This window comes from Vidua chalybeata, chromosome 32 (assembly GCF_026979565.1).
Source record: "Vidua chalybeata isolate OUT-0048 chromosome 32, bVidCha1 merged haplotype, whole genome shotgun sequence".
NCBI lineage: Eukaryota > Metazoa > Chordata > Aves > Passeriformes > Viduidae > Vidua > Vidua chalybeata.
In genome coordinates this window covers 389,608-415,133 of record NC_071561.1, presented here as the reverse complement: position 1 = coordinate 415,133, position 25,526 = coordinate 389,608, and the positions used below count along the sequence as shown (strand labels likewise).

At 66.2% G+C, this 25,526-nt stretch overlaps 3 protein-coding genes, 1 long non-coding RNA gene and 6 other non-coding genes across 11 annotated transcripts; 1 reads left to right on the top strand and 9 right to left on the bottom strand.

The window, feature by feature from the left end:
* Nucleotides 1–38: 38 nt before the first annotated feature.
* STIP1 (stress induced phosphoprotein 1) lies at nucleotides 39–8,357 on the bottom strand. The gene is made up of 14 exons (XM_053968215.1): nucleotides 8,268–8,357; nucleotides 7,014–7,223; nucleotides 5,517–5,658; nucleotides 4,618–4,759; nucleotides 3,989–4,151; nucleotides 3,447–3,573; nucleotides 3,260–3,362; nucleotides 3,045–3,165; nucleotides 2,862–2,958; nucleotides 2,645–2,769; nucleotides 2,081–2,117; nucleotides 1,440–1,543; nucleotides 861–1,033; nucleotides 39–264 (listed from the first exon to the last, which is right to left on the bottom strand). The coding sequence occupies exons 1-14, from the start codon at nucleotides 8,355–8,357 to the stop codon at nucleotides 192–194; spliced, it is 1,707 nt and encodes a 568-aa protein (XP_053824190.1). The 3' UTR covers nucleotides 39–191.
* A 1,141-nt stretch (nucleotides 8,358–9,498) lies between these two features.
* On the bottom strand, nucleotides 9,499–13,055 carry LOC128801847 (leucine-rich repeat transmembrane protein FLRT1-like). Its single transcript, XM_053967974.1, has 5 exons — nucleotides 13,008–13,055; nucleotides 11,890–11,976; nucleotides 10,198–11,340; nucleotides 9,757–10,128; nucleotides 9,499–9,621 (listed from the first exon to the last, which is right to left on the bottom strand). Exons 3-5 carry the CDS (start codon nucleotides 11,323–11,325, stop codon nucleotides 9,499–9,501), a joined length of 1,623 nt encoding a protein of 540 aa, XP_053823949.1. The 5' UTR covers nucleotides 11,326–11,340; nucleotides 11,890–11,976; nucleotides 13,008–13,055.
* A 930-nt stretch (nucleotides 13,056–13,985) lies between these two features.
* Nucleotides 13,986–19,114, bottom strand: OTUB1 (OTU deubiquitinase, ubiquitin aldehyde binding 1). Of its 2 annotated transcripts, none has more exons than XM_053968216.1 (7): nucleotides 19,003–19,112; nucleotides 18,638–18,699; nucleotides 18,425–18,523; nucleotides 17,238–17,356; nucleotides 16,323–16,407; nucleotides 15,539–15,733; nucleotides 13,986–14,303 (listed from the first exon to the last, which is right to left on the bottom strand). In XM_053968216.1, exons 1-7 carry the CDS (start codon nucleotides 19,061–19,063, stop codon nucleotides 14,106–14,108), a joined length of 819 nt encoding a protein of 272 aa, XP_053824191.1. In that variant the 5' UTR covers nucleotides 19,064–19,112; the 3' UTR covers nucleotides 13,986–14,105. The 2 variants fall into 2 exon arrangements, with proteins under 2 accessions (XP_053824191.1, XP_053824192.1); XM_053968217.1 differs by lacking the exon at nucleotides 13,986–14,303 and adding an exon at nucleotides 14,810–15,246 and having other exon boundaries at nucleotides 19,003–19,114.
* Nucleotides 15,747–16,041, bottom strand: LOC128802016 (uncharacterized). Its single transcript, XR_008435288.1, has 3 exons — nucleotides 16,024–16,041; nucleotides 15,912–15,992; nucleotides 15,747–15,878 (listed from the first exon to the last, which is right to left on the bottom strand). It is a non-coding gene; the product is annotated as an uncharacterized LOC128802016 (long non-coding RNA).
* A 1,039-nt stretch (nucleotides 19,115–20,153) lies between the features above and the next one.
* LOC128802033 (U2 spliceosomal RNA) lies at nucleotides 20,154–20,344 on the top strand. The gene has a single exon (XR_008435295.1). It is a non-coding gene; the product is annotated as a U2 spliceosomal RNA (small nuclear RNA).
* Nucleotides 20,345–21,364: 1,020 nt separating this feature from the next.
* Nucleotides 21,365–21,555, bottom strand: LOC128802032 (U2 spliceosomal RNA). Its single transcript, XR_008435294.1, has one exon. It is a non-coding gene; the product is annotated as a U2 spliceosomal RNA (small nuclear RNA).
* An 876-nt stretch (nucleotides 21,556–22,431) lies between these two features.
* On the bottom strand, nucleotides 22,432–22,497 carry LOC128802028 (small nucleolar RNA SNORD31). Its single transcript, XR_008435291.1, has one exon. It is a non-coding gene; the product is annotated as a small nucleolar RNA SNORD31 (small nucleolar RNA).
* Nucleotides 22,498–23,640: 1,143 nt separating this feature from the next.
* On the bottom strand, nucleotides 23,641–23,766 carry LOC128802029 (small nucleolar RNA SNORD22). The gene has a single exon (XR_008435292.1). It is a non-coding gene; the product is annotated as a small nucleolar RNA SNORD22 (small nucleolar RNA).
* A 1,074-nt stretch (nucleotides 23,767–24,840) lies between these two features.
* Nucleotides 24,841–24,906, bottom strand: LOC128802027 (small nucleolar RNA SNORD31). Its single transcript, XR_008435290.1, has one exon. It is a non-coding gene; the product is annotated as a small nucleolar RNA SNORD31 (small nucleolar RNA).
* Nucleotides 24,907–25,213: 307 nt separating this feature from the next.
* Nucleotides 25,214–25,287, bottom strand: LOC128802035 (small nucleolar RNA SNORD26). The gene has a single exon (XR_008435297.1). It is a non-coding gene; the product is annotated as a small nucleolar RNA SNORD26 (small nucleolar RNA).
* Between the last annotated feature and the right edge of the window lie 239 nt (nucleotides 25,288–25,526).

The window sequence follows — 25,526 nt, the reverse complement described above, 5'->3', positions numbered from 1 at the left end:
TCCCCCCCAAAGTGCCCCCAGCCCCCCCCAGACCGGGGTCACTGCTCCGCTCTTTATTGGGGGGTGGCAGCGCCCCAGAACCGACAGGAGGGGCGGGGGGGGAGGGGCAGCGCCCCCAGACCCCCCCCGAGGGGTCGGAGGTGTCCCCGGGGGGGGCCCCAGGGGGGGGGTCCCCGGGGTTTTTGGGGGGGTCACCGGATGGCGATGAGCCCCACGTCCATCAGCTTCTGGATCTTCTGGGCAATCAGGGGGTTCTTGAGGTGCCTGGGGGGACACGGGGGGGTCACCGAGGGGACAGCAGGGTGGGGACAGCCGGTGGCACCGAGGGGACACCTCGGGGACACCTCCCCTCCCCCGCTGATGGCTCTGCGTGGGCTCAGTGTCACCCTGGCACAGCTGGGGACACTTTGGGGACAGTTGGGGACATGCTGTGACAGCTGGGGACACCCTGGGGACACTTTGGGGACAGCTGGGGACACCCTGGAGACAGCTGGGGACAGCTGGGGACATCCTGGGGAGCTCTGGGTGGTGTCATGGGGACACAGTGACACCATCCTGTCACACCTTGGGACACTTTGGGGACACCCTGAGGGACTCTGGTGGCCCTGTGGTGACTCATGAACTGCCCCAGCTGGCCAATGCCACCCTGCCACCACCTCGGGGACGCTGGGGACCCTCAGTGCCACCCTGCCAGTGCCTCAGAGACCCTTGGAGACCCTCAGTGCCACCACCCACCACCTCAGGGACACTGGGGACCCTCAGTGCCAACCCCCACTGGCTTGGGGACCCTCGGGGACCCTCAGTGCCACCCCCCACTGCCTCGGGGACCCTCGGGGACCCCGGGGACGGCGGGCACTGACTCGCTCAGGGCCTGGGGGTCCTTCTGCATCTGCTCCAGGATGAGGCGCATGGCCGGGTCCCCCATGATCTGCTGCACCTCGGGGTCGGCCAGGGCGCGGCGCCGCAGCTCCTCGGGGGGCTCCGAGCGCTGCTGCTGCGCCCGCAGGCAGCGCCGCTGCCCCTCCGCGGCCTCCTGGGGGGCACGGGGGGTCACCGAGGGGCATGGGGGGCACGGGGGGGGGGGGTCACAGGGGTCTGGGGGTGTCACAGGGTGACACAGGGGTCACAGGGATCAGGGGGCTCTGAGCGCCCGCACGCAGCGCCGCTGCCCCTCCGCCGCCTCCTGGGGGGCACGGGGGGCACGGGGGTCACTGAGGGGCACGGGGGGCATGGGGGGGTCACCGAGGGCTACAGAGGGACACAGTGGGGGTCAGAGAAGGCACAGGGGGCACAGGGGGTCACCAAGGGTCACAGGGGCATGGGGGGGGTCTGAGGGTGTCAAAGGGATCGGGGGGCTCTGGGCGCCGCTGCCCCTCTGCCGTCTCCCGGGGGGCAGAGGGGGGGTCCCAGGGGGGTTCCCGGGGGGGTCCCGGGGTCACCTTGCAGGAGGGGTCGAGGTCCAGGGCGCGCTGATAAACCTCCATGGCCTTGGTGTAATCGCGCATGGCCTCGAGCGCCGCCGCCTTCCGCGTGTAGCCCTTGACTGGGGGCACAGGGGGGACAGGGGGGGACAGCAGGGGATGGGGGGACATGGGGGGGACAGCAGGGATGGGGGGATAGGGGAGACACAAGGACATGGGGGGACACGGGGATGGGGGGACAGCAGGGGATGGGGGACAGGGGGGGACAGCAGGGGACAGGGGGGACACGAGGACACGGGGGAGACAAGGACATGGGGGGATATGGGGGGGACAGCAGCGACACAGGAATGAGGGGACACACGAGGGGACACAGGGAGAGCAGGGGACACAGGGGACATGGGCACAGCAAGGGACACGGGGGGCCAGGTGGGGGGTCATGGGGACAACAGGGACACGTGGAGGGACACAGGGACAGAAGGGACATGAGATGGGGGGCCACAGGTACAGGTGGGGACACAGGGACACGTGGAGGGACGCAGGGACAGGAGGGGACAGGCAGAGCAGGACAAGGAAGGCACACACAGAGAAGGAGGCAGGTGAGGATGATGAGGATGAAGCCGAGGAAGGGCAGGGCCTGTCCCCCCGTGTCCCCCACTCACTGAAGGTGGGCTCCAGCCGGATGCACTCCTCACAGTCCTGGGGGGAAAAAGGGGGGGTCAGGAGGCTCCCAGGGACCCCAGACCGGCCCCTGCACCCTGCAAACAACCCCAGCACTTCCTCTGTGCCCCCAAAAACCAGCACCCGGGCCCTTTGTCCCCAAAAACCACCCCAGGACTCTCAAACCAACCCTAACTGGCCCCCACCCCTCAAACCCCCCCAGGACCTTCAAAACCAGTCCCAACCCCCCCAAATCAGAACCCAGATCCCTCTTACACCCCTCAACCCCTGCCCAGGACCCTCAGACCCAGTCCCATACCCCCCAAACCCCCCCCAGGACCCTCAAACCCCATCCCAAACCCCCCAAACCCCCCCCAGGACCCTCAAACCCCATCCCAAACCCCCCAAAACCCCCCCCAGGACCCTCAAACCCTATCCCAAACCCCCCAAACCCCACCCAGGACCCTCAAACCCCATCCCAAACCCCCCAAACCCCCCCCAGGACGCTCAAACCCCATCCCAAACCCCCCCCAGGACCCTCAAACCCCGTCCCAAGCCCCCCAGACCTTGAGGGCCAGGGGGAACTCGAGCAGTTTGGTGTAGCAGGCAGCGCGGTTGCTGTAGAGCCGCGCCTCGTGCGGGTTGCGCCGGATGGCCTCGCTGTAGTGCTTCATGGCCTGGGGGTAATCCCCTAAAAACAGAGCCCTCCTCGCTCTCAGGGGGTGCCCCGACCACCTCAGAGCCCCCCCCAGACCCCTCAGAGCCCCCTCCCCAAACCCAGACCTCGCTGGAAGCACTCGTTGCCTTTGTTCTTCTCCTCCAGCGCCAGGTCGGGGTCGATGTAGGCCAAGCGCTCCTGCTCCTTCAGGATCTTCTCAGCCTGCAGCAGCAGCGATTTGGGGGGTTCAGGGAGGGGGCCGGGGGGGTCACCCCCAATGTCCCCGTGCCCCCCCCCCCCCACGTCACCTGCTGGCACTTCTTGAGCACGTCGGGCGTGCGGTGCTCGGCCAGGGATTTGTTGTAGAAGTGCACGGCGTCCTTGTAGCGCTCCTCGCGGAAATACGAGTTCCCGATCCGCGCGTACGCCCTGGGGACAGCGGCGGTTTGGGGGGGACGGGGAGGGTTTGGGGGGGGACGTCAAAGACCCCCCCAGACCCTCAAAGCCCCCCCCCCAGACTCACTTGGCAATCTGCCTGTAATCCTCACGGTTCTCCCGGCCCACCTCGATGGCGCGCTCGCACAGCGCCCGGCACCGCTCGTACTCGCCCGTCTCGAAGTACACGGCTGGCAGGGGAGGGAGATTTGGGGTTCAGGGAGGGGTTTTGGGGTTCGGGGGGATGGTTTTGGGGGGGCTTTGGGGTGACAAACCTGCTTGGTTGGTGACGTAGGTCATGTTGGTGGGGTCCAGCTGCTCGGCGCGGGTGTAGTGCTCCAGGGCTGCGGGGAACTCCTTGCGCTTGTAGGCGGCGTTGCCCAGCTCCTTCTCCCTCTGTGCCTGAGGGGGGAACCCCAAAACCGGCTGGAATCACCCCAAATTTCACACCCAGATCCTCCCCTCATGTCCCAGCTCCTTCTCCCTCTGTGCCTGAGGGGAGAACCCCAAAACCGGCTGGAATCACCCCAAATTTCACACCCAGATCCTCCCCTCGTGACCCAGCTCCTTCTCCCTCTGTGCCTGAGGGGGAGGAGATCGCCCTAAACCCGGCCCCTCACCCCAAAACCTGGCTGGGACCCTCCCCAAATCCCACCTCCTCATCCAGAACCCCAAAACCTGCCCTAGAGCCTCCCAAAATTCCCCTCAACACCCCCAAAACTCCCCCCCAACCCCTGCAGGGGTCTCCTCCTGCTGCTCCTCAGGTGAGTGGGACTGTCCCCACCCCAAACCCGTTTTGGGGACCCCCCCCCCTCACCTCCTGCTTGTTCTGGGGGAGCTCCTCGGTCGGGGGGGGCTGAGAGGGGGGTGGTGGGGGAGGGGGGGGTGGGGAAGGGGCCTCCTCCTCCTCCTCGGCCCCGCTCAGCTCCACCCCCAGCAGCACGCTCAGCGTCGTCATCACCCGCGGGTCCTGCAGCTTCCTGGGGAGGGGGCAACGAGGGCGTTGGGGGGGGGGCTGCACCCCAAAATTCCCCCGAGGGGGCTGCACCCCAAAATCCCGATCCCAAAATTCCCCCAAAGGGGCTGCACCCCAAATCTCCATCCCAAAACTCCCCTGAGGCAGCTGCACCCCAAAATCCCAGTCCCCCCCAAGCCCCTTCCCAGCTCCTCAAAGCTCATTCCAAGCCCCTCCCAGCTCCCCAAAACCCCTTCCCAGTCCCCCCAAGCCCCTTCCCAGCCCCTCAAAACCCCTCTCAAACCCCTCCAAGCTCCCCAAAACCCCTTCCCAATCCCCCCAAGCCCCTTCACAGCCCCTCAAATCCCCTCTCAAACCCTCCAAGCCCCCCAAAACGCCTCTCAAACCCCTCCAGGCCTCCCAAAACCCCTTCCCAGTCCCCCCAAGCCCCTTCCCAGCCCCTCAAATCCCCTCTCGAGCCCCGCACTGACGCCCCGAGCTGCCCGGGGTCGCTGCGCAGCGTCTCCAGCAGCCGCCGGTACTCGGGGTCCCCCAGCAGCCCCCGTGTCCGGGGGTCGGCCTCGAGCCGCGCCAGCAGGTCGGGGGCGCTGAAGGGGTTCAGCAGCTTCCGCTCTGGAACGGGGTCACAAAGGGTCAGGCGTCCCAAAAATCCTCTCAGGGATTCCAGAGTCCTGCTCTGAACACCCCAAACTCAACTCTCTCCAACTCCCCGGGAGCCTGAAACTCTCCCGGCCACCCAAAACCTCCCCAGGGCCACCCAAAACCTCTCCAGGGCCACCCAGAACCTCTCCAGGGCCACCCAAAACCTCCCCAGGGCCACCCAAAACCTCCCCAGGGCCACCCAAAACCTCTCCAGGGCCACTCAGAACCTCTCCAGGGCCACCCAAAACCTCTCCAGGGCCACCCAAAACCTCTCCAGAATCACCCAAAACCTCTCCAGGCCACCCAAAAGCTTTCAGGGCCACTCAAAACCTCTGCAGGGCCACCCAAAACCTCTCCAGGGCCACCCAAAACTTCTCCAGGCCACTCAAACCCTTTCAGGGCCACTCAAACCCTCCCCAGGCCACCCAAAACCTCTCCAGAATCACCCAAAACCTTTCAAGGCCATTCAAATCCTCTCCAGGGCCACCCAAAACCTTTCAGGGCCACCCTAAACCTTCCAAGGCCAGTTGAAACCTCTCCAGGGCCACCCAAAAGCTTTCAGGGCCACCCAAAACTTCTCCAGGCCACTCAGAACCTTTCCAGGGCCACTCAGAACCTCTCCAGGCCACTCAGAACCTTTCAGGACCACTCAAAACCTCTCAGGGCCACCCCGAACCCATCCCAGGGACCTCCCCCCAGCCCTCCCAGCCCCCCAAACCCCCCCTACCAGCCAGCCTGGTCTCCACCCCACGCAGGCCCTGCAGGAGCTGCTCGTTGCCCGGGTCCCGTGCCAGCCCCTCCTCGTAGGTGGCCTTGGCCTCCTCCAGGCGCTGCAGGAACTCCAGAGCCGCCGCCTTGCGCGAGTAGCCCTGGGGGACACGGGGGGGGACAGGCGGTCACAGCCCTGAGCCGGCCTCTGCGGACCCTGGGACCCCCACCCTGTCCCTCCAGGGGATCCCCCACGCTCAGAGCCCCTGAGACCCCCCAGTCCTGCCCCGAATGATCCCAACGGGGCTGTACAGACCCCCCAAATCAGCCCCCCATAACCCCATAGGGGCTGTACAGACCTCCCAGATCAGCCCCCCATTCTGTCCCCTAAATTATCCCATAAGGGCTGTACAGACCCCCCAGATCAGCCCCCCATAACCCCATAGAAGTTGTACAGACCCCCCAAATCAGCCCCCTAAATGACCCCATAGGGGCTGTACAGACCCCCCAGATCAGCCCCCTATTCTGTCCCCTAAATGATCCCAATGGGGCTGTACAGACCCCCCAGATCAGCCCCCCATAACCCCATAGAAGTTGTACAGACCCCCCAAATCAGCCCCCTAAATGACCCCATAGGGGCTGTAGAGACCCCCCAGATCAGCCCCCTAAATGATCCTACAGGGGCTGTACAGACCCCCCAGATCAGCCCCCTAAATGATCCCACAGGGGCTGTACAGACCCCCCAGATCAGCCCCCTATTCTGTCCCCTAAATGATCCCAATGGGGCTGTACAGACCCCCCCCCAGATCAGCCCCCCATAACACAGTGAGGGCTGTACCCCCAAGATCAGCCCCCCATGACCCCACAGGGGCTGTACAGACCCCCCCAAGATCAGCCCCCCATAACCCCATGAGGCCTGTACACCCCAGATCATCCCCATCCCCCATGAGCCCCACAGACCCCGCACCCCCCTGGCCCCCATCCCCCCTAGGAGCACCGCGCCCCCCATCCCAACATCCCCCCAGGAGCCCTGCACACCCCCTGACCCCACAAGCAGCACACACCCCCCTCACCCCCATCCCCCCCAGGGACCACTGCACACCCCCTGACTCCCCATCCCTCCACCAGCCCCTGACCCTCCTCATCCCCATCCCCCCATGAGCCCCACACACCCCCCGATCCCCATATCCCCCCCATGAGCCCCACACACCCCCCGATCCCCATCCCCCATGAGCCCCACACACCCCCCGATCCCCATAAGCACCGCACACCCCCTGATCCCCATCCCCCCATGAGCCCCACACACCCCCTGACCCCCCGATCCCCATAAGCACCGCACACCCCCCATCCCTCCATGAGCCCCACACACCCCCCATCCCTCCATCCCCCCAGGAGCCCCGCACACCCCCTGACCCCCCGACCCCCATCCCCCCGGGAGCCCCGCACACCCCCCATCCCTCCATCCCCCCGGGAGCCCCGCTCGCCCCCGCCGCCCCCGCCGGTTGCCCGTGGCCACCTTGGCCCAGTCGGGCCGCAGCTCCAGCGTGCGGCACGCGTCCGCCAGGGCCCGGCTGTAGTCGCCCAGGCGCGCGTAGGCGGCCGAGCGGTTGCTGAACAGGACGTGGTTGTTGGGGTCCCGGGCGATGGCGGCCGAGTAGTGCCCCACGGCCGCCCCCACGTCCCCCGCCGCCAGCGCCCGGTTCCCCCGCTCCTTCAGCTCCTGAGCCTGCGGGAGCGGCACCGGGAGAGGGAGAGGGGAGAGGGGGAACGGGAATGGGGACAGAGGAACGGGAACGGGGAGAGAGGAACGGGAACGGGGAGAGGGGGAATGGGAATGGGAATGGGAAGAGGAGGAACGGGAACGGGGAGAGAGGAACGGGAATGGGGAGAGGGGAGAGGAGAAACGGGAACGGGAATGGGGAGAGGGGAACGGGGAGAGGAAGAGGAGGAATGGAAGAGGGTGAGGAAGAGGAGGCACGGGAAAGGGGAGCGGGAGAGGAAGAGGAGGCACGGGAACGAGAAGGGAGGAAGAGGAAGGAGAGGAAAGGGACGGAGGGAGAACAGCGAAGGGCCGGGAGCAGCGAGGAGGATGAGGAGGGTGAAGGTGTCAGGAAGACGAGGAGGATGAAGGCGCGAGGGAGATGAGGATGAAAGTGAGAAGAAGATGAAGATAAGGAAGGTGCGAGGGATAGACGGACAGGATGAAGGTATGAGGAAAATGAAAATAACAAAGGTGCGAGAAAGACGGAAAGGAGGAGGGTGCGAGGAAGATCACGAAGGGGCGAGGAAGATGAGGAGGATGAAGCAGCCAGGGAGCGCAAGTGGCAGGCAGAGGCAGAAGAGAGAGCAGCAAGAGGGAGCGAGGGAGAAGAGAGACGCGAGCAAGGCCGGGACGATGAAGATGAGAGAGGTGAAGATGAAGGAGAGGCCCAAGAGGAAGAGGAGGGAAAGAGAAAAAACAAGAACGTGAGAAAAGAGGCGCTCCCGGACACCCCAAAGCCCTCCAGGGCCCCCCCGGCCCCTCAAGGAGCCTGAGCCCCTCAGCTCCCCCTCAGCTCCCCTCAGGGACCCCCAGACAAGGCCAAAGCGCCCCGAGTCCCCTCAGGGCCCCGCCGCCCCCTCCGAGCCCCCCGACCCCCGTTCGGGACCCCCCATAAAGCCCGCTCGGAGCCGGCCCGAGCCCCGGAGGAGCCGCGGAGGAGCCGCGGAGCTGCCCCGGCCCTCGGCCCGTCCCGGGACCCCTCAGGGCCGCGCCCCCCCCCCCCCCCACCTCCTCCATGGCCGCGGCTCCGCTCGCGCCGCTCCCGCGCCGCCCTCTGGAAGATGCTAGAACCCCGCGGCCACGCCCCCCGCTCCCCATTGGCCGCGCCGCCCGCCCGCCCGCCCCCGCGCGCGCTCCCATTGGCTGCCGCCGGCGCTCCCGCCTTCCCATTGGCTGCCGCCTGCAGCGGGTCCCTCCCACTTCCAGACCGCCCCCGGCGGAAGCCGGCGTGAGGGCACGCCCCCCGCGCGCTCCCATTGGCCGCGGCTCCCGGCGCTGGGCGCCCATTGGCTGAGCTCCTCTGGGACTTCTGGAATTTTCCTCTTCTGCCATTGGCTGCGAGCGGCGCTAATCACGGAGCACGGGGGTGGGGGCGGAGGGAGGGCGGGGCGCGCCCCCTGGCGGCGCGGAGGTCTCGCTGCGAGCGAGGGGCGGGGCTTGCATGAAAGGGGCGGGGCTTGCACTAAAGGGGCGGGGCTTGCACGGGGGACCCTCGCCCGTGGCCGGTGGAGTCACGGAGGCGAATCCGGGAAGTCCCTCTGGGGGAATGGCGGTGGCGAGTGACACACGTGTGACCTTGACACGGCCCTGGTGCGACCCCCCCCCCCCCCCCTCCCCTCCCCACCCCCCCCTCCCCAGGGCTCGTCCTGCTCCGAGGGGTCCCCGTGCCACCCCCCCCGGGACCTGCAGTGACACCCCCACCCCTCCCGTGCCATCCCCCCCACGCCACATCCCCCCACCCCACCCCAAATTTCCCCCCCCGGACCCCCCCGGACCCCTCCCATCCCACGGGAAAGAGGCGCCGGCAGGAAAAGGAGCCGCTGGGTTTATTGGGGGGGGGGGCAGAGGGGGGATTTTGGGTCCCCCTTGGGTCGGTTTGTCCTGATTTTGGTCCTTTTTCCCCAAATCCAACGGCAGGGGCGGGGGGAGGGGTGAAGGCACCTCGCGGGGGGGGAGGGGGGAGGGGAAGGGGGGCACAGGGTCGGGGGGGAGGGGGGACCCACCCCGACCCCTGGGTCCCCGCCCCCCCCCACCCCCCAAATCCCATTCCTGCACCAAATCTGCCATTTATCCCCCCCCCCCCAAAAAAAAAGCCGCGGTGCCGAAAAAAACCCACCTTAAAAAAGCCAAAACGCCCCTGAAAGGGTCCCCCGAAATGTCCTCAGAGCCGCGGCCCGGGAGGGGCCCCCAAAACGGGCGGGGGGGGGGGGTCCCAGGAAAGAGGCCGCCCCCTCCCCCGTCAGGACCCCCCTCCCCCGCCATGGGGCACCTGCCCCCCCCGGTACCCCCGCACGCCGGGGGGGGGCAGCGGCGGCGGCGGCGGCGGCGGCGGGGGGGGGTACACGGTGCGGATCCCCCCCTCCTCCGGGGGTCGCAGCGTCCGCAGCGCCAGCCGCCCCCCCCCGCCGCCTTTGGGGGGCGGCAGCGGCGGCGCCCCCAGCCCCATCCTCCTCCTCCTCCTCCAGCACCCCCCCAGCACCCCCAGCACCACCCCGGCCGCCGCCGCCGCCGCCGCCCCCAGAGCCGCGGCCGGGGGCAGCGCGGGGGTGGGGGCGTCCCCGGCGGGGGCTCCGGGAGAACCGGGCTGGGGGGGGTCCCCGGCGCCCGCCCGGGCCTGGGCGCAGAGCGGGGGTGCGGCGGGGGGCTCCAGGGCGGCGAGGCACACTCGGTACGGCGCTCGGGGCTGCAGCGCCCGCACCACGTACTCGCCGCGCTCCCCCCGCACCAAGGTCTCGGTCACGGCCCCCCCCCCGGGCCGCAGCCAGCTCAGCCTCAGCGACGCCCCGGGAGGGGCCGGGGGCCACCGCACCCGCAGGGCCCCGCCGGGCGCCGCCTGCACCCACAGCCCCGGCGCGGCGGCGGCGGCTCCGGGCGAAGCGGCGGCCGCGGGGGACGCGGCGGCGGCGGCGGCGGCCCCGGGGGACGTCCCCCCGCCCGCCGCGCCCGCTCCCCCCGCGGCCGGGCTCTCGCACGCGTCCATCTCGCCCCGCAGCTCGCCCACCGGCAGCCCCCGCAGCCGCGCCGGCGCCTGGCACAGCAGCCCCCGCACCTCGAGGCGCGGCGGGGCGCGGCGGCGCAGCCAGTCCCGCAGCCAGGCCAGGTTGCAGCCGCAGAACCAGGGGTTGTTGCGCAGCCCCAGGTGGCTCAGGCTGCCCAGGTCGTCGAAGAGCCCCCGCGGCAGCGTGGTCAGGTTGTTGTCCGACAGGTCCAGCCGCTCCAGCGCCCTCATCCTGGCCAGCGCTCCGGCCGGCACGTGGCTGATGGCGTTGGCGGCCAGCGAGAGGCGGCGGAGCCGAGCCCGGGGCAGGTTGGCCGGCGGCGCCGCCAGCGCGTTGCGGCCCAGCGAGAGCTCGCTGAGGTTGCCCAGGCGGCTGAAGGTGTCGTCGGCCATGCGCTGGTTGGCCAGCAGGTTCCCGTCCAGCACCAGGCGCCGCAGCGCCGGCAGCCCCTCGAAGGCGCGCAGCGGGATGGTGTGGATGCGGTTGTCGTCCAGCCGCAGCTCCTCCAGCGCCGGCGGCAGCCCCGCGGGGACGCTGCTCAGGTGGTTGCGCGAGAGGAAGAGGAGGCGCAGCCGGCGGTTCTCGGCGAACGCGTCCTCCTCGATGCCGGCCGCCGACACCGAGTTGTCGTCCAGGTGCAGGCGCTCGAGCAGCGGCGCCCGCGCCAGCGCCCGGCGGCAGAGCCCGCGCACGTTGTTCTCCTGCAGGTGCAGCTCCCGCAGCGCCGGCGGCAGGTGAGCCGGCAGCTGCTCCAGCGCGTTGGCGTACAGGTAGAGCACCCGCAGCGCCGGCAGCCGGCCCAGGCGCGCCGGGATGCCCGCGTCGCCGATGCGGTTGTTCTGCAGGAAGAGCGTGGTGGCGCCGGGCGGGAGCCCCTCGGGCACGGCCGTCAGCCCGCGGTCGTTGCAGTAGACGCGGCCGCCGGAGCAGCGGCACACGGCCGGGCAGGCCCCCACGGCGGCGCTCAGCAGGGTGATGGTGGCCACGGTGGCCAGCAGCCGGGGCGGCCCCCCCCGCGGTGCCCGGGCTACGGGAGGGACGGGGAGGGCAGGGGGAGGGGGGGCCATGGGTGGATGGGTGGCCTGTGGGAGGGGGCGGGGGGGGAGGTGTCAGGGTGGTGGTGGGGAGGGGGGGGGTGGCCTCGAGACCCGCTGGGGGGTGCGCCCCCTGCCCAGCCTGGACCCAAGTGTAAGGCGGGACCCCCCCCGCCCCCACCAGAACCCACCATTAAAGGGGGACCAGGACCCCCGGCCTGACCCCAAGTGTAAGGCAGGACCCCCCCCCCCCCCACCAGAACCCACCATTAAAGGGGGATCAGGACCCCCGGCCTGACCCCATAGAAAGGGCAGGGACCCCTCTCTGCACCCCCCTTTAAAGGGGTATCAGGACCCCCCCCACCAGCGCCCCCCTTTAAAGGGGGACCAGGACCCCCGGCCTGACCCCACAGAAAGGGCAGGGACCCCTCGCCCCCCCCCTTATGGAACACCCCCCCAATACTTCCTAAGGTCCCCCCTTGTAGGGGACTCCCCCGACCCCACATCCAAGGCAGGGACACCCCAAACCAAACCGCCCCCCCCCCCCAAATCCAAGGGGGTCCCGGCCATCCAGGTGTGCCGGGGGTGGGGCCCTACCTGGCTCCTCTCGCTCCTCGCGTCACGGCGAGGCCGTGGCTACCGGCGCCGGTGCTCCATGGCCCCCCCGCCCCGCCGGGGGGGCCGCTGTGGGTGGGGAGGGGGCATCAGCCATGGGGGGGGGGGATTCCCCCGTGCGACAGCCCCCCCCCCTTTCATGTGACACCCGCCAGGACCCAGGTGTCCGGGCCCTTCCCCCACCCCGCTGGGGGCCAATTAGCAGCGTCGCTAATGAACCCCCCCTCATTAGCAGCACCTCGTTAGGGACCCCCCCCCCCCCCCCGGGACCTTCGTGCCCCAGGGTCCCCCTTGCGTCAGCCCCGGCCTCGCGGGAGGGGTCAGGTGACGCCCCCAGGAGGGGACACAGGTGACACCCCCCCCCCCGGGACCCCCCCCATAAGCCCTGGGGGGTTTTGGGGGTCCCATGGAGATGGGGGGGGGGGTCACTGCCCTAAACCCTGATCCTGCCCCCCCCTCCTGGAGCATCCTCGGCTCCCGGGGGCTCCCGGGGGGGGTTTGGGGGTTCTGGGGGGCGTTTGGGGGTGCCGGGGGTGCTGCTTGGAGGGGGGGGTGTTTTTTTTGGGGGGGGGTCAGGCCCCCGGAGGGTCGGGCCCCTCTTCCCTCCCCTCCCCCCGCAGCCGGCTCGGACGGTCCCTCCCCCCTCCCCCCCCTCCCCGCTGGAGCATCCCGGGGTACCGGGAGGGTTTGGGGGGGGGGTCCCGGGGGGGGCCCGGTGGGATTTGGGGAGCTCGGGAGGAGGGGGGGAGCTCAGGGTGGGGGAGGGCTGCGCCTCTCGGTGTCCCCCTCCTCTCCCGGACGCCCGGGCCCCTCCCCCCGGGCTGGCTGGAGCATCCCTGGGCCGTGGGGGGGTGGGGACACGGCGGATTTGGGGGGGGGGGTCGGAAGGGGTTTGGGGGGGGGTCCCTGGGTGTGTGGGGGGGTCGCTCCGAGGGGTCTCGGGCGGGCACGGGCCCCGCTCCGGCCCGAGCGGACCCTTCCCCCCGGGCTGGAGCATCCGCGGGCAGCGGGGCGGGAGGGGGAGGGGATGGCGGAGGGGTTGGGTTTGGGGTGGGGGTCCCGGGGATGGGGGGGGGGGGTGGTGGTCGGGGGGTCCTTACCGGGTGGCTACCGGCCGGCGCGTGCGGGCCCGGCGGCGGCGGCGGCGGCTGCGGGCGTGGGAAGGCGGCGGCAGAGGGAGGGGGGGGCCGGGCCGGGCCCGCCCCCCGGTGCGGGGGGGATTTTGGGGGGTGGGATGGACCGAACCGGGCCGGGCCCGCCCCCCGGTGCGGGGGGGATTTTGGGGGGTGGGGATCGCACGGGACCCCCCCCCCCCGGTGCGGGGAGGGGCGGATTTGGGGGTCCTGGAGGGTGGGGGGGGCTCCTGGGGGTTCTGTGTCTCCTCACAGTGGGGAGGGGGAGGGTCCTGCCCCTGGGCTGGATGAGGTTTGGGACCCCCCCTCCCCAAAATTGCCCCCCCCCAGAGCCTTCCCTGGGTTCTACCCAGACCCCAAATTCCCCCCCCCAGCCCCATTTACCCCCCCAAGGCAGGGGAGAGCGCCCCAAGAGCCCCCCCAAAGCTCAGAGACCCCCAAGTGTCGCCCAAAAGGGTCCCCAAATTCCCTTCCTCCACTTCAACCCCCAAAACTGCCCCAAAAAGGGGGTCCCCGACCCCTCAATTGCCCCCAAAAGGGGGGGCCCAACCTCCTCCTACCCCCTCAACTGCCCCGAACTGCCCCTTCCCCACCCCAAATTCCCCCTCCCCACCCCATAATGCCCCTTCCCCACCCCAAATTCCCCTGCCCACCCCAAATTCGCCCTCCCCACCCCAAATTCCCCTTCCTCACCCCAAACTCCCCTTCCTCACCCCAAGCTGCACCTCCCCACCCCAAATTCCCCCTCCCCACCTCAAACTGCCCCTTCCCCACCCCAAACTCCCCTTCCTCACCCCAAATTCCCCTTCCCCATCCCAAATTCCCCCTCCCCACCCCGACCTCCCCCTCCCCAGCCCCCCAACTGCCCCCAAGGGCATCCAACCCCGCTCCCACCCCCCCGCCCGGACCTCCCCCTCCCCAAATAACCACGCTCATCCCTCGGCGTGGGGGTGGGGCCGCATCTTTATTGGGGCGGGCGGGGGCAGGGGTGGGGGGGGAGGCGAGGCCGCGGCAGGGCCGGGGGGGGGTCGGGGGGGTCCCCGGCGCGGGGATTTGGGGTGGGGGTCACTTGTAGAGGATGTCGTAGTGGCCCGGGCGGTAGAGGAGGCAGACGCGGGGCTGGGAGCCCTCGGGGAACACGTGCGGGTTGGTGGCGCCGCCCTCGCCCCGGTCCATGTACTCCACCAGGATGGAGACGTGCAGCGCCCGCGCCAGCGCGATGATGTGGATGTGGTCACTCTCCTTGGACATGGGCTCCACCTCCTGTGGGACAAGGGACAGTGGTCAGTGGTCAGTGAGGTGATGTGGATGTGGTCACTCTCCTTGGACATGGGCTCCACCTCCTGTGGGACAAGGGACAGTGGTCAGTGGTCAGTGAGGTGTGGATGTGGTCACTCTCCTTGGACATGGGCTCCACCTCCTGTGGGACAGAGGGACAGAGGGACAGTGGTCAGTGAGGTGTGGTCACTCTCCTTGGACATGGGCTCCACCTCCTGTGGGACAAGGGACAGTGGACAGTGGTCAGTGGTCAGTGAGGTGTGGATGTGGTCACTCTCCTTGGACATGGGCTCCACCTCCTGTGGGACAAGGGACAGTGGTCAGTGGTCAGTGAGGTGATGTGGATGTGGTCACTCTCCTTGGACATGGGCTCCACCTCCTGTGGGGACAGGGACAGTGGTCAGTGAGGTGATGTGGATGTGGTCACTCTCCTTGGACATGGGCTCCACCTCCTGTGGGACAGGGACAGAGGGACAGTGGTCAGTGGTCAGTGAGGTGATGTGGATGTGGTCACTCTCCTTGGACATGGGCTCCACCTCCTGTGGGACAAGGGACAGAGGGACAGTGGTCAGTGAGGTGTGGATGTGGTCACTCTCCTTGGACATGGGCTCCACCTCCTGTGGGACAAGGGACAGTGGTCAGTGGTCAGTGAGGTGATGTGGATGTGGTCACTCTCCTTGGACATGGGCTCCACCTCCTGTGGGACAAGGGACAGTGGTCAGTGAGGTGTGGATGTGGTCACTCTCCTTGGACATGGGCTCCACCTCCTGTGGGACAAGGGACAGAGGGACAGTGGTCAGTGAGATGATGTGGATGTGGTCACTCTCCTTGGACATGGGCTCCACCTCCTGTGGGGACAGGGACAGTGGTCAGTGGTCAGTGAGGTGATGTGGATGTGGTCACTCTCCTTGGACATGGGCTCCACCTCCTGTGGGACAGTGGTCACAGGAGACAGAGGGACACAGAGTGGTCAGTAGGGACAGTGGTCAGTGGTCAGTGAGGTGTGAGGTGTGGTCACTCTCCTTGCACCACCTCCTACCGGACAGAGGGGACGGAGGGGACAGCGCTCAGCGATGACGTGGACGTGGTCACTCTCCTTCCACACGGGCACGTGCCCAGGTGTGCAGGTGCCCCTCTCCCTGTGCCCAGGTGCCCCCAGACCTGGTGGCAGAGCTCCCAGGTGCCCCTCTCCCCGTGCCCAGGTGCCCAGGTGCCCGTACCTGCTGGCAGAACTCCTTGATGCTGCGGCCGCCCTCGAGGAACTGCTCGAAGAAGCGCCGGTGGCGCTGGAGGCAGCCCGAGGTGAGCAGGCGCAGGTAAACCACCAGGTAATCCGACGTGGCCGGCTCGTTAAAGGCCGCCAGCAGCTCCGGCAGCGGCACCCGGCGCTCCACGCGCTCGATCAGCTCCATCAGCTGTGAGACACACCTGGGTCACACCTGGCACACCTGGGTCACACCTGGGTCACACCTGGGTCACACACACCCGGCGCTCCACGCGCTCGATCAGCTCCATCAGCTGTGAGACACACCTGTCACACCTGGGACACCTGGGTCACACCTGGCACACACCTGTGTCACACCTGGGATACACCTGGGTCACACCTGGGTCACACACACCCGGCGCTCCACGCGCTCGATCAGCTCCATCAGCTGTGAGACACACCTGTCACACCTGGGACACCTGGGTCACACCTGGGATACACCTGGGTCACACCTGGGTCACACCTGGGTCACACCTGGGTCACACACACCCGGCGCTCCACGCGCTCGATCAGCTCCATCAGCTGTGAGACACACCTGTCACACCTGGGTCACACCTGGGTCACACCTGTGTCACACCTGGCACACCTGTGTCACACCTGTGTCACACCTGGGACACACCTGCCACACTCCCCATGTCCCCCCATGTCCCCTCCATGGCCCCCAGACCCTCCCAAACCCCCTCTGAACACCCCCAGACCCCCCCCAAATCCCCCCTGGCCCCCCGAGCCCCCAGCCCCACCGTGTTGTGGAAGTCCTCGATGGTGAACTCGGTGAAGCCCTGGGCCACCAGCTCCTCCTTGCTCCGCGCCGACACCTCCTTGAACCTGGGGGGCACGGGGGGGGCTCAGGGGAACCCCCAGTTTTGGGGGTCCTCGGGGGTATTTTTGGGGTCCCAGGGCTGTTTTCAGAGGATCTGGAAGTCCCAGGGCTGTTCTGGGCTGGTTTTGGGGTTCCCCAGGGCTGGTTTTGGGTTATTTTTGGGGTCCCCAGGGCTGGTTTTGGGCTACTTTTGGGCTGGTTTGGGGGTATTTTGGGGCTGTTTTTGGGGTATTTTCAGGCTGTTTTGGGCGGTTTCAGGCTGTTTTTGGGGCTGTTTTGGGGTATTTTGGGTGGTTTTTGGGGTATTTTCAGGCTGTTCCAGGCTGGTTTTGGGGCTGTTTTGGGGTATTTTGGGCTGTTTCTGGCTGTTTTGGGGTATTTTGGGCTGTTTCAGGCTGTTTTGGGGGTATTTTCAGGCTGTTTCAGGCTGGTTTTGGGGCTGTTTCAGGCTGTTTTGGGGGTATTTTCAGGCTGTTTCAGGCTGGTTTTGGGGCTGTTTCAGGCTGTTTTGGGGTATTTTCAGGCTGTTTCAGGCTGGTTTTGGGGCTGTTTTGGGGTATTTTGGGGTATTTTCAGGCTGTTTCAGGCTGGTTTTGGGGCTGTTTTGGGGTATTTTGGGGTATTTTCAGGCTGTTTCAGGCTGGTTTTGGGGCTGTTTCAGGCTGTTTTGGGGTATTTTGGGCTGTTTCAGGCAGCTCTGGGGTATTTTGGGGTATTTTCAGGCTGTTTCTGGCTGGTTTTGGGGCTGTTTTGGGGTATTTTCAGCCTGTTTCAGGCTGTTTTGGGCTCTTTCAGGCAGCTCTGGGGTGCCCCTGGCTCTCGGGGGTGCCCTCACCGCTGCAGCTCCTGGCCGTCCTCCAGCAGCGCCTCCAGGTGCGCGAAGCCGAAGGCGCGGTAGAAGCAATTCCCGTCCGGCCGCGTCTTGCGGATGTACGAGTACTTCTGCAGCAGGTCCTGCACGGGGACACCACGGGGACATCGGGGGACACGGGGACACCACGGGGACATCAGGGACATCGGGGACATCGGGGGGACATGGGGACACCACGGGGACATCGGGGGGACATGGGGACACCACGGGGACATCGGGGGGACATTGGGGACATCGGGGGGACATGGGGACACCACGGGGACATCGGGGGACATCAGGGGGACATCAGGGGGACATGGGGACACCACGGGGACATCAGGGGGACATCAGGGGGACATCAGGGGGACATGGGGACACCACGGGGACACGGGGACACCACGGGGACATCAGGGGGACATGGGGACACCACGGGGACACCACGGGGACATCGGGGGGACATTGGGGACATCGGGGGGACATGGGGACACCACGGGGACACCACGGGGACATCGGGGGACATTGGGGACATCGGGGACACCACGGGGACACCATGGGGACATCAGGGGACACGGGGACACCACGGGGACACCATGGGGACATTGGGGACATCGGGGACATCGGGGACACCACGGGGACACAGGGACACCACGGGGACATCAGGGGGACACAGGGACACCACGGGGACATGGGGACATCATGGGGACATCAGGGGGACATAGGGACACCACAGGGACACCACGGGGACATCAGGGGGACACCATGGGGACATCAGGGGCATTGGGGACACCATGGGGACATGGGGACATCATGGGGACATCAGGGGGACACGGGGACATCGGGGGGACATGGGGACATTGGGGGGACATGGGGACATTGGGGGGACAACAGGGACATGGGGACAGCAGGGACACCATGGGGACATTGGGGGGACATGGGGACATGATGGGGACACAGGGAGATCGGGACATGGGGACATTGGGGACATCAGGGGCATCATGGGGACATCAGGGACATTGTGGGGACACCACGGGCACAGGGGACACCGGGGGGACACCGGGGGGGGACAGGGACACCCCTGGGACATCCCCGGGGACAGCCAGCCTGGTGTCCCAGTGCCCCCCAGTCCCTCCCAGTGCCCCCAGTTCCCCTCCCAGTCCCTCCCAGTTCCCCACCTTGATCTTCTCCTGGTACACGTGGTCATCCTCGGCGTACTCCTTGTAGAGCTCGGCCAGCTCCAGGCGCTCGGACACCAGCGGGTTCTGCACGGCGATCTGCGGCCCGGCCGGGGGTCACGGCCCGACCGGGGAGACCCCCGGGGGGACCGGGGGAGACCCCCCCCCGGGGGGGGGGGGGCATGGCGGGGTTTGGGGAGGGGGGGTCCGCACCTCCTGCTGGATCCGGTCCTGCTGCGCCATGATCGCCTCGTCGTAGGCCAGGCAGTTCACACCTGGGGGGACACCGGGGGGGTCACCGGGGGTCACCGGGGGGGTCACGCGGGTCCTGAGCGGCTGCTCGGCCCCACCGGAAGGGTCTGGGGTACCCCCCGGGAGGGTCCTGAGGGGGGAAAACCGAGGGGATCGGGGCGGGTTTGGGGAGAACCGGGAGCTGCCGGGGTGGTCGCGGCCCCCCCCCCCCCCCCCCCCCCCCCGGGAGTAACGAGGCCGCCGCGCGAGGGGGGAACCGGGGGGATGCCCCGGCGAGGGTGGTGGCGGCCGCGGGATGGGGACGGCTGAGGGGGCTCCCTCGGTACCGTCGGCATCGCTGCCGCCCAGCGGCTCCGGCTGCGGCTGCTGAGGCTCCTCCGCCGCCATCGCCGCCCTGCCCGCCCCGCGCCGCTTCCGGGTCAGCGCCCGCCGCTTCCGGTGCACCGCCCGCGCCGCTTCCGGGAGCGGGAGGGCTCCGCCCACAGAGGGCGGGGCCAGGCGGGTTAGCCCCGCCCCTCTCCCCTCACGGCGGCGCCGCCCTCAGGGAGCGATGGCGGCACCGGGGAGGGCCCGGGAGCCTCGGCCTGAGCGCCCGTGCCCCGCTCAGCCCCGCGCCGTTGTGATCGCTAAGGCAAAAAGCGAAGGGGGGAGTATCGACTCGGAGCAGGCAGAGCGGTGGAAAAGGCGGGTGAAGCCCCGGTGAAGGGGTCCCGCCTCCGTTTAAACAGAACGGGGGAAAGAGGGGTTTTTAAACGCTGTGTTTAAACTCCTTTTCCTCTCGCTCCGTCCCCCTCGTTTTTTCCTGGGGTTACAAGGGTATGTTGGGCTGGAACTGGGATGGAACTGGGGTGGAGCTGGGATGGAACTGGAATGGAACTGGGCTGGAACTGGAATGGAACTGGGCTGGAACTGGGCTGAAAATGGGCGGAACTGGGCTGGAACTGGGCAGAACTGGGCACATGAAGTCTCCGCTGTGAACCAAGCCTTGCTCCCTCAGCTCCGCTCCGTGCCCAGGTGCCCCCAGGTGCCCCCAGGTGCCCCCCAGTTCCCAGCCCTGTCCTCCAGGACACACCCGGGCAGGTGTGCACAGGTGACCCCTCCGAAAGCGACCCCCGGCAGGACCCCCCTGCCCGTCCTCACCCTCGCTGCTCGCACCAGGAGCCGCCAAAACTCCCAAAATCGCCGATTCTCCCCATTCTCCTCTGGCCCGCTTAAAACTCCCGCGCTGGCGGGGCGGGAGGCGGGGCTACGCAAATTAGTCGCGCCAACATGCGCGAAGTGCATTATGGGAGGATTTTTTTGGGGGGTATTTCGGGTTTTTCGGGGTCGGGGCGTGCGGGACGCGGGCGGGAGGTGCGGGGCGAGGCGGGGAAGGAGGCGCGGAACGGGAACGGGCGGGCGCGGCGGCGGCGCGGGGGTGTCCGTGAGGTGCGGGCGGGCCGGGCGGGCCCGGGCGCGGCGCGGGCCGAGGGCCGGTATCGCTTCTCGGCCTTTTGGCTAAGATCAAGTGTAGTATCTGTTCTTATCAGTTTAATATCTGATACGTCCTCGATGAGAGGACTTCATATTAAACGGATTTTTGGGCTCGGGAGTTGGACCCGGAGCTTGCTCCCTCCGCTCCGCGCATCGTCCCGGTATTGCAGTGCCTCCGGGAACGGTGCACCCCCACCGGGGAACTTAAATGGTGAAAAACAGACTGAAAATGGGGTTCAATCGGGATAGATCGTGATAGCAGCCACAGCTACTCGGGATTGCAGCGCCTCCGGGAACGGTGCACCCCCACCGGGGACCTCACATGGTGAAAAACAGACTGGAAATGGGCTTAGATCGGGATAGATCGTGATAGCAGCCACAGCGAGTCGGGATTGCAGTGCCTCCGGGAACGGTGCACGACCAATGGGGACCTATGAACGGTGAAAAGCAGATAAAATACACCCGAAACCGCTAAATCGTGATTATATCGCGATATCAGCCGTTTGTTGGTCGCTGTTTTCAATCTGGTTTTCACCGTTCCCGGAGGCGCTGCGATCCCGGGACGATGAGTGCGACACAGAACGGCAGCGATCGGCAGACCCATGGGTGGTATCGCGATACAATCGCGATTTCACCCGCTCTCAGCTGTTCTTTATGTATTTTATTACCTGTTCATAAATTTTCTATCTCTTTTCCACTGCCCATAGGTCCTCCGATGCACCGGAGGCGCTGCAAGAGCGGAATGCTGAGTGCAGCACACACTGAATGAGCTGCAGAGAGACAGCGATGGGCAGAACCACGGTTAAAATCGCGATAGAACCCCGATATAACCCAATTTTCAATCTATTTTTGACCAGTGAAAGGTCCCCGGGGCAGGCGTGCACCGTTCCCGGAGGCGCTGCAATCCCGACTCGCTGTGACTGCTATCGCGATCTATCCCGATCTGAGCCCATTTCCAGTCTGTTTTTCACCATGTGAGGTCCCCGGTGGGGGTGCACCGTTCCCGGAGGCGCTGCAATCCCGAGTTGCCGTGGCTGCTATCGCGATCTATCCCGATCTAAGCCCATTTTCAGTCTGTTTTTCACCGTTTGATGTCCCCGGTGGGGGTGCACCGTTCCCGGAGGCGCTGCAATCCCGAGTCTGTGGCTGCTATCGCGATCTATCCCGATTGAACCCCATTTCCAGTCTGTTTTTCACCGTTTGATGTCCCCCCGGTGGGGGTGCACCGTTCCCGGAGGCACTGCAATACCGGGACGATGCGCGGAGCGGAGGGAGCAAGCTCCGGGTCCAACTCCCGAGCCCAAAAATCCGTTTAATATGAAGTCCTCTCATCGAGGACGTATCAGATATTAAACTGATAAGAACAGATACTACACTTGATCTTAGCCAAAAGGCCGAGAAGCGATACCGGCCCTCGGCCCGCGCCGCGCCCGGGCCCGCCCGGCCCGCCCGCACCTCACGGACACCCCCGCGCCGCCGCCGCGCCCGCCCGCTCCCGTTCCGCGCCTCCTTCCCCGCCTCGCCCCGCACCTCCCGCCCGCGTCCCGCACGCCCCGGCCCCGAAAACCCCGAAAATCTCCCCAAATTTTTGCTCCCATGATGCACTCGGCTCATCCGTGTGGGTGATTTGCATTGTTGCGCCTTTCTAATTTACATAACTCCGCCCCTCGCTCGGCACGCGTGGCCGCGTACAAGCCACGCCCCACGGGCTTTCTCTCGTGATCTGATTGGACGAACGAGAGGCTTGATTTGCATTTGTCACGCCCCTTAATGACCCAATGCCATCTCTCATTAGCATAACCACAGCTATTAAATAATCAGACTATGCCTGATTAGCATAAAAACCCCTTTATTTGCATATCAGAGGCCCCGCCCCAGCCTGCCATGGCGGCGCTGCGGGTTTGGGGGGACATTGGGGGGGCTCCGCTCCATCCCCGGGGGGCTTTGGGGGGACCTGGGAACCATCAAAGTCTCCAAATCAGCCCAAAAATGAGCTCAAAGCCCGAATTTTGGGGTGCTGGGCTGTGTCTGTCACCTGCAGGGACACCGAGGGCTCAGGTGTGTGTGACCCCGCCCCGCACCCCCTCAGCTCCCCAAATAAACACAAATTCCACGTTTTTCACAAAAAAATTAATTTTTATTTGCGTTAATGAAACTTCCACGACGACGCAAGAGCTGAAAGAAGAAATTCAAGGTTCAGAGGCCTCAGACTCCTCCGGGACCCCCCAAAATCTCTTCTCAACCACGACTTAGGGACCCCCAAAACCCGCCGGGGTCCCCCGGAGCCTCAGGGGGAACCGCTCAGTCACAGGGCTCAGTCTGGGGCGGTATCGCTTCATCCTCGGCAGGGGAGACCCCAAAAAAACCCCAAAACCCCCTCCCCAAACCCCAAAACCCCCTCCCCCACACCCCAACATCCTCTCCCTACATCCCAAACCTCCTCCCAAAACCCCAAATCCAAACCCCCTCCCCACACCCCAAAATCCCAAACCCCAAAATCCCCAAATCCCCCCCGACTCCAACCCCTCCCCACCCCCCCAAGCCCCCTCCCCACCCCCCAAAATCCCAAACCCCAAATCCTTTCCCCACACCCTCCCCAAAACCCAAAATCCTCTCCCTACATCCCAAATCTCCTCCCAAACCCCACAACCCCAAATCCCCTCCCCAGACCCCAAAGTCCCAAACCCCAAAATCCCCAAATCCCACCCCCAAGCCCCCTCCCCACCCCCCCAGGCTCACCTGAGCCGGGGCTCCTGCAGCACCTGTGGGACAGCAGAGGGGGGAGGGGCTTTAGGGCGTCCCCCCCTCCCCAGGACCCCCCCGGCGCCCCCCACCCCGGTTTTTCAGGTGTTCGGGTGTTTTCAGGGGGGTCAAAGTGAGCTAGTGACATCATCACCAAAACTGGGGGGATTTTCCATGTGGATGACATCACCAGTGATGTCACCGCTTAGGCCACACCCCCTCATTTGCATACCTGGCTCCAGGGGTGTCCCGGGGTTCGGTCACCTGCAAGGAGGGGACACGAGGGGGGGTCAGGGGGGTCCAAGGGGAATTTGGGGACCCCAAAAAGGGGGGAAGCCCCCCCGGGTCAGTCCTGGTGTTGTCAGCAGCGGCTTCAGCCGAACGAGATTCACGGGGTCATCACCCCCGGGGGGCCTGGACACCCCAAAACCCCCCAATTTACCCCAGGGGGGCCACCCCAATGGGGGGGGGGGGCTGCAAATCCCAGCCAAGGGACCCCCACAGTGACCCCAAACTCCCCCCGGGTGAACAATTCCCCCTCAAGATGAGAATTTACCTCGGAGCTTTTCCAAATCCGTGAACGGGACCCAAAGCCCCCCTGGATTCCCCCACGGGGGTTGGGGTCTCCCCATTCAGGACCCCCGAGGGGGCAAGAACTGGCTTGGGTCCTGGAATGGAAATGGAGGCGGCTCAGTGGGAGCCCAGGACACCCCAAAATCCCCCAAATCCCCCCAAATTCCCCCTCCAGGCCCCCTCAGACCGTCCCCGCTGGGACTTTCCGTCCTCTTCTCCCCCCGAGGGCTCCAGGGGGTTCCACCTTTGCAGGTCCTGGGCCCAGCGGGGGGGTCAGACACGTGGGGGTCTCCTCATGGGGGGCCAGGGACCCCCAAACCCCACCCCATGATCCCCAAAAGTCACCCTATGATCCCCCAAACCCCACCCCATGATCCCAAATCCCACCCTGGGCCCCCCAACTTCACCTCATGGCCACCTACCCCAACCCATCATCCCAAACCCCACCCCAGGACCCCCCCAAATCCCCTCCATGGCCCCAAACCCCACCCCAGGACCCCCAAACCCCATCCCAGGACCCCCCCAAATCCCCTCCATGACCCCAAACCCCACCCCAGGACCCCCAAACCCCATCCCAGGACCCCCCCAAATCCCCTCCATGACCCCAAACCCCACCCTGAGCCCCCCAACCCTCACCGGCCCGTGGGGATCCGCAGCTCCCGAGGCTGTGGAGGAAATGGGGGGGGGTCAGTGGGGGTCAGACCCCCGCGGGAAGGGGGGGGGGTGCAGCCCCCTCCCCAAATCCGATCAGGGCTTTGGTAACTGGGAGCTGCCATCGGACTCATCCTCCAGCTCAGGAGCGTCATCGCTTCGGACTGGGGGGGGCTGGGGGGGATTTGGGGGGGGGTTGGGGGCGCTGACCTGAGGTGGGCTCACGGTGGTCACCTCATGGTGGCCCGAGGGTCACCCCCGGGCTGAGGCCTCTCCCGCTGCTCCACGCTGCAGAATATCGAGGGACAGCGGTTATTTAATTAATTTCCTGTTAATTAGCTAATTGCGGGGCCCCGCCCAGCTGCTCTCAGCGCTCACGTGGCATCAGGGACCCTCAGCCATATGCTTGTCATTGTCACTCCTCACCGAACAGCCAAAAACGGGGGGGGGCACCCCAAAATCTGCACCACGGGGGGCTCTGAGGGACTTGGAGCAGAAAATCCAACGTTTATCCCAAAAAAAAAAATGGGGGCTCACCTGGGGAGGGGCCATGGGGAACCTGCGGATGAGGATTCCATGATCCAAGAGCTGCAAGAAGGAATTCGAGGGTTAAAAATCTTCACACTCCTCTAAGATTCCCCCAAAAATCCCTCCACAACCCAAGGCTCACGCGAAGACCCCAAAAACCCCATTTGTGACCCCCCAAAACCCGCCGGGGTCCCCCGGAGCCTCAGGGGGAACCGCTCAGTCACAGGGCTCAGTCTGGGGCGGTATCGCTTCATCCTCGGCAGGGGAGACCCCAAAAAAACCCCAAAACCCCCTCCCCAAACTCACCTGAGCCCCCACGGCTCATGCCCTGAGAACAAGAAAAGAAACCCGTTAAAATAGCGATTTTAACAAAGCAGGCCCTTATAAAGAGTTTAAATTTAAATTCCACGAGGCTTTAAAGCCCAGGATGAGGATCTGGAGTCGATCTAAACCTCTATAATCGGTTTAAACTCTTTGAAAAGGTTTATTTCCCCCCCCACGTGGACCTGTCCCCTCCACGAGGGTCTCAAACCTCCCCCCAAGGGATCTGGACCCCCCTCTTGGGTCAGTGCCACTCAGACTATTCCAGAAGCTTCTCCACTGACCCTTCAGCAAGAGAGAGTTCAGGGTGATCATCCCCGCAGCACTGTTGCCCGCTCCGCCCTAAACTCCAGGTTATTAAACCCAAAAGGACTCACCTCAGGCACAAGCAGCATTTCGCGGGTAAAAATACTAAAAAGGAAACAAAAAAAAAAGGCGTTAGAGACAAAAAATATTACAATTATCCATCCAACCCCCAGGCCGGGGCAGGACGAGCCCTCAGAGAACTTTTAAATTCTTCACCGCGCCATCAGCACAGGTCTGTGATAGACTCATCCCCGAG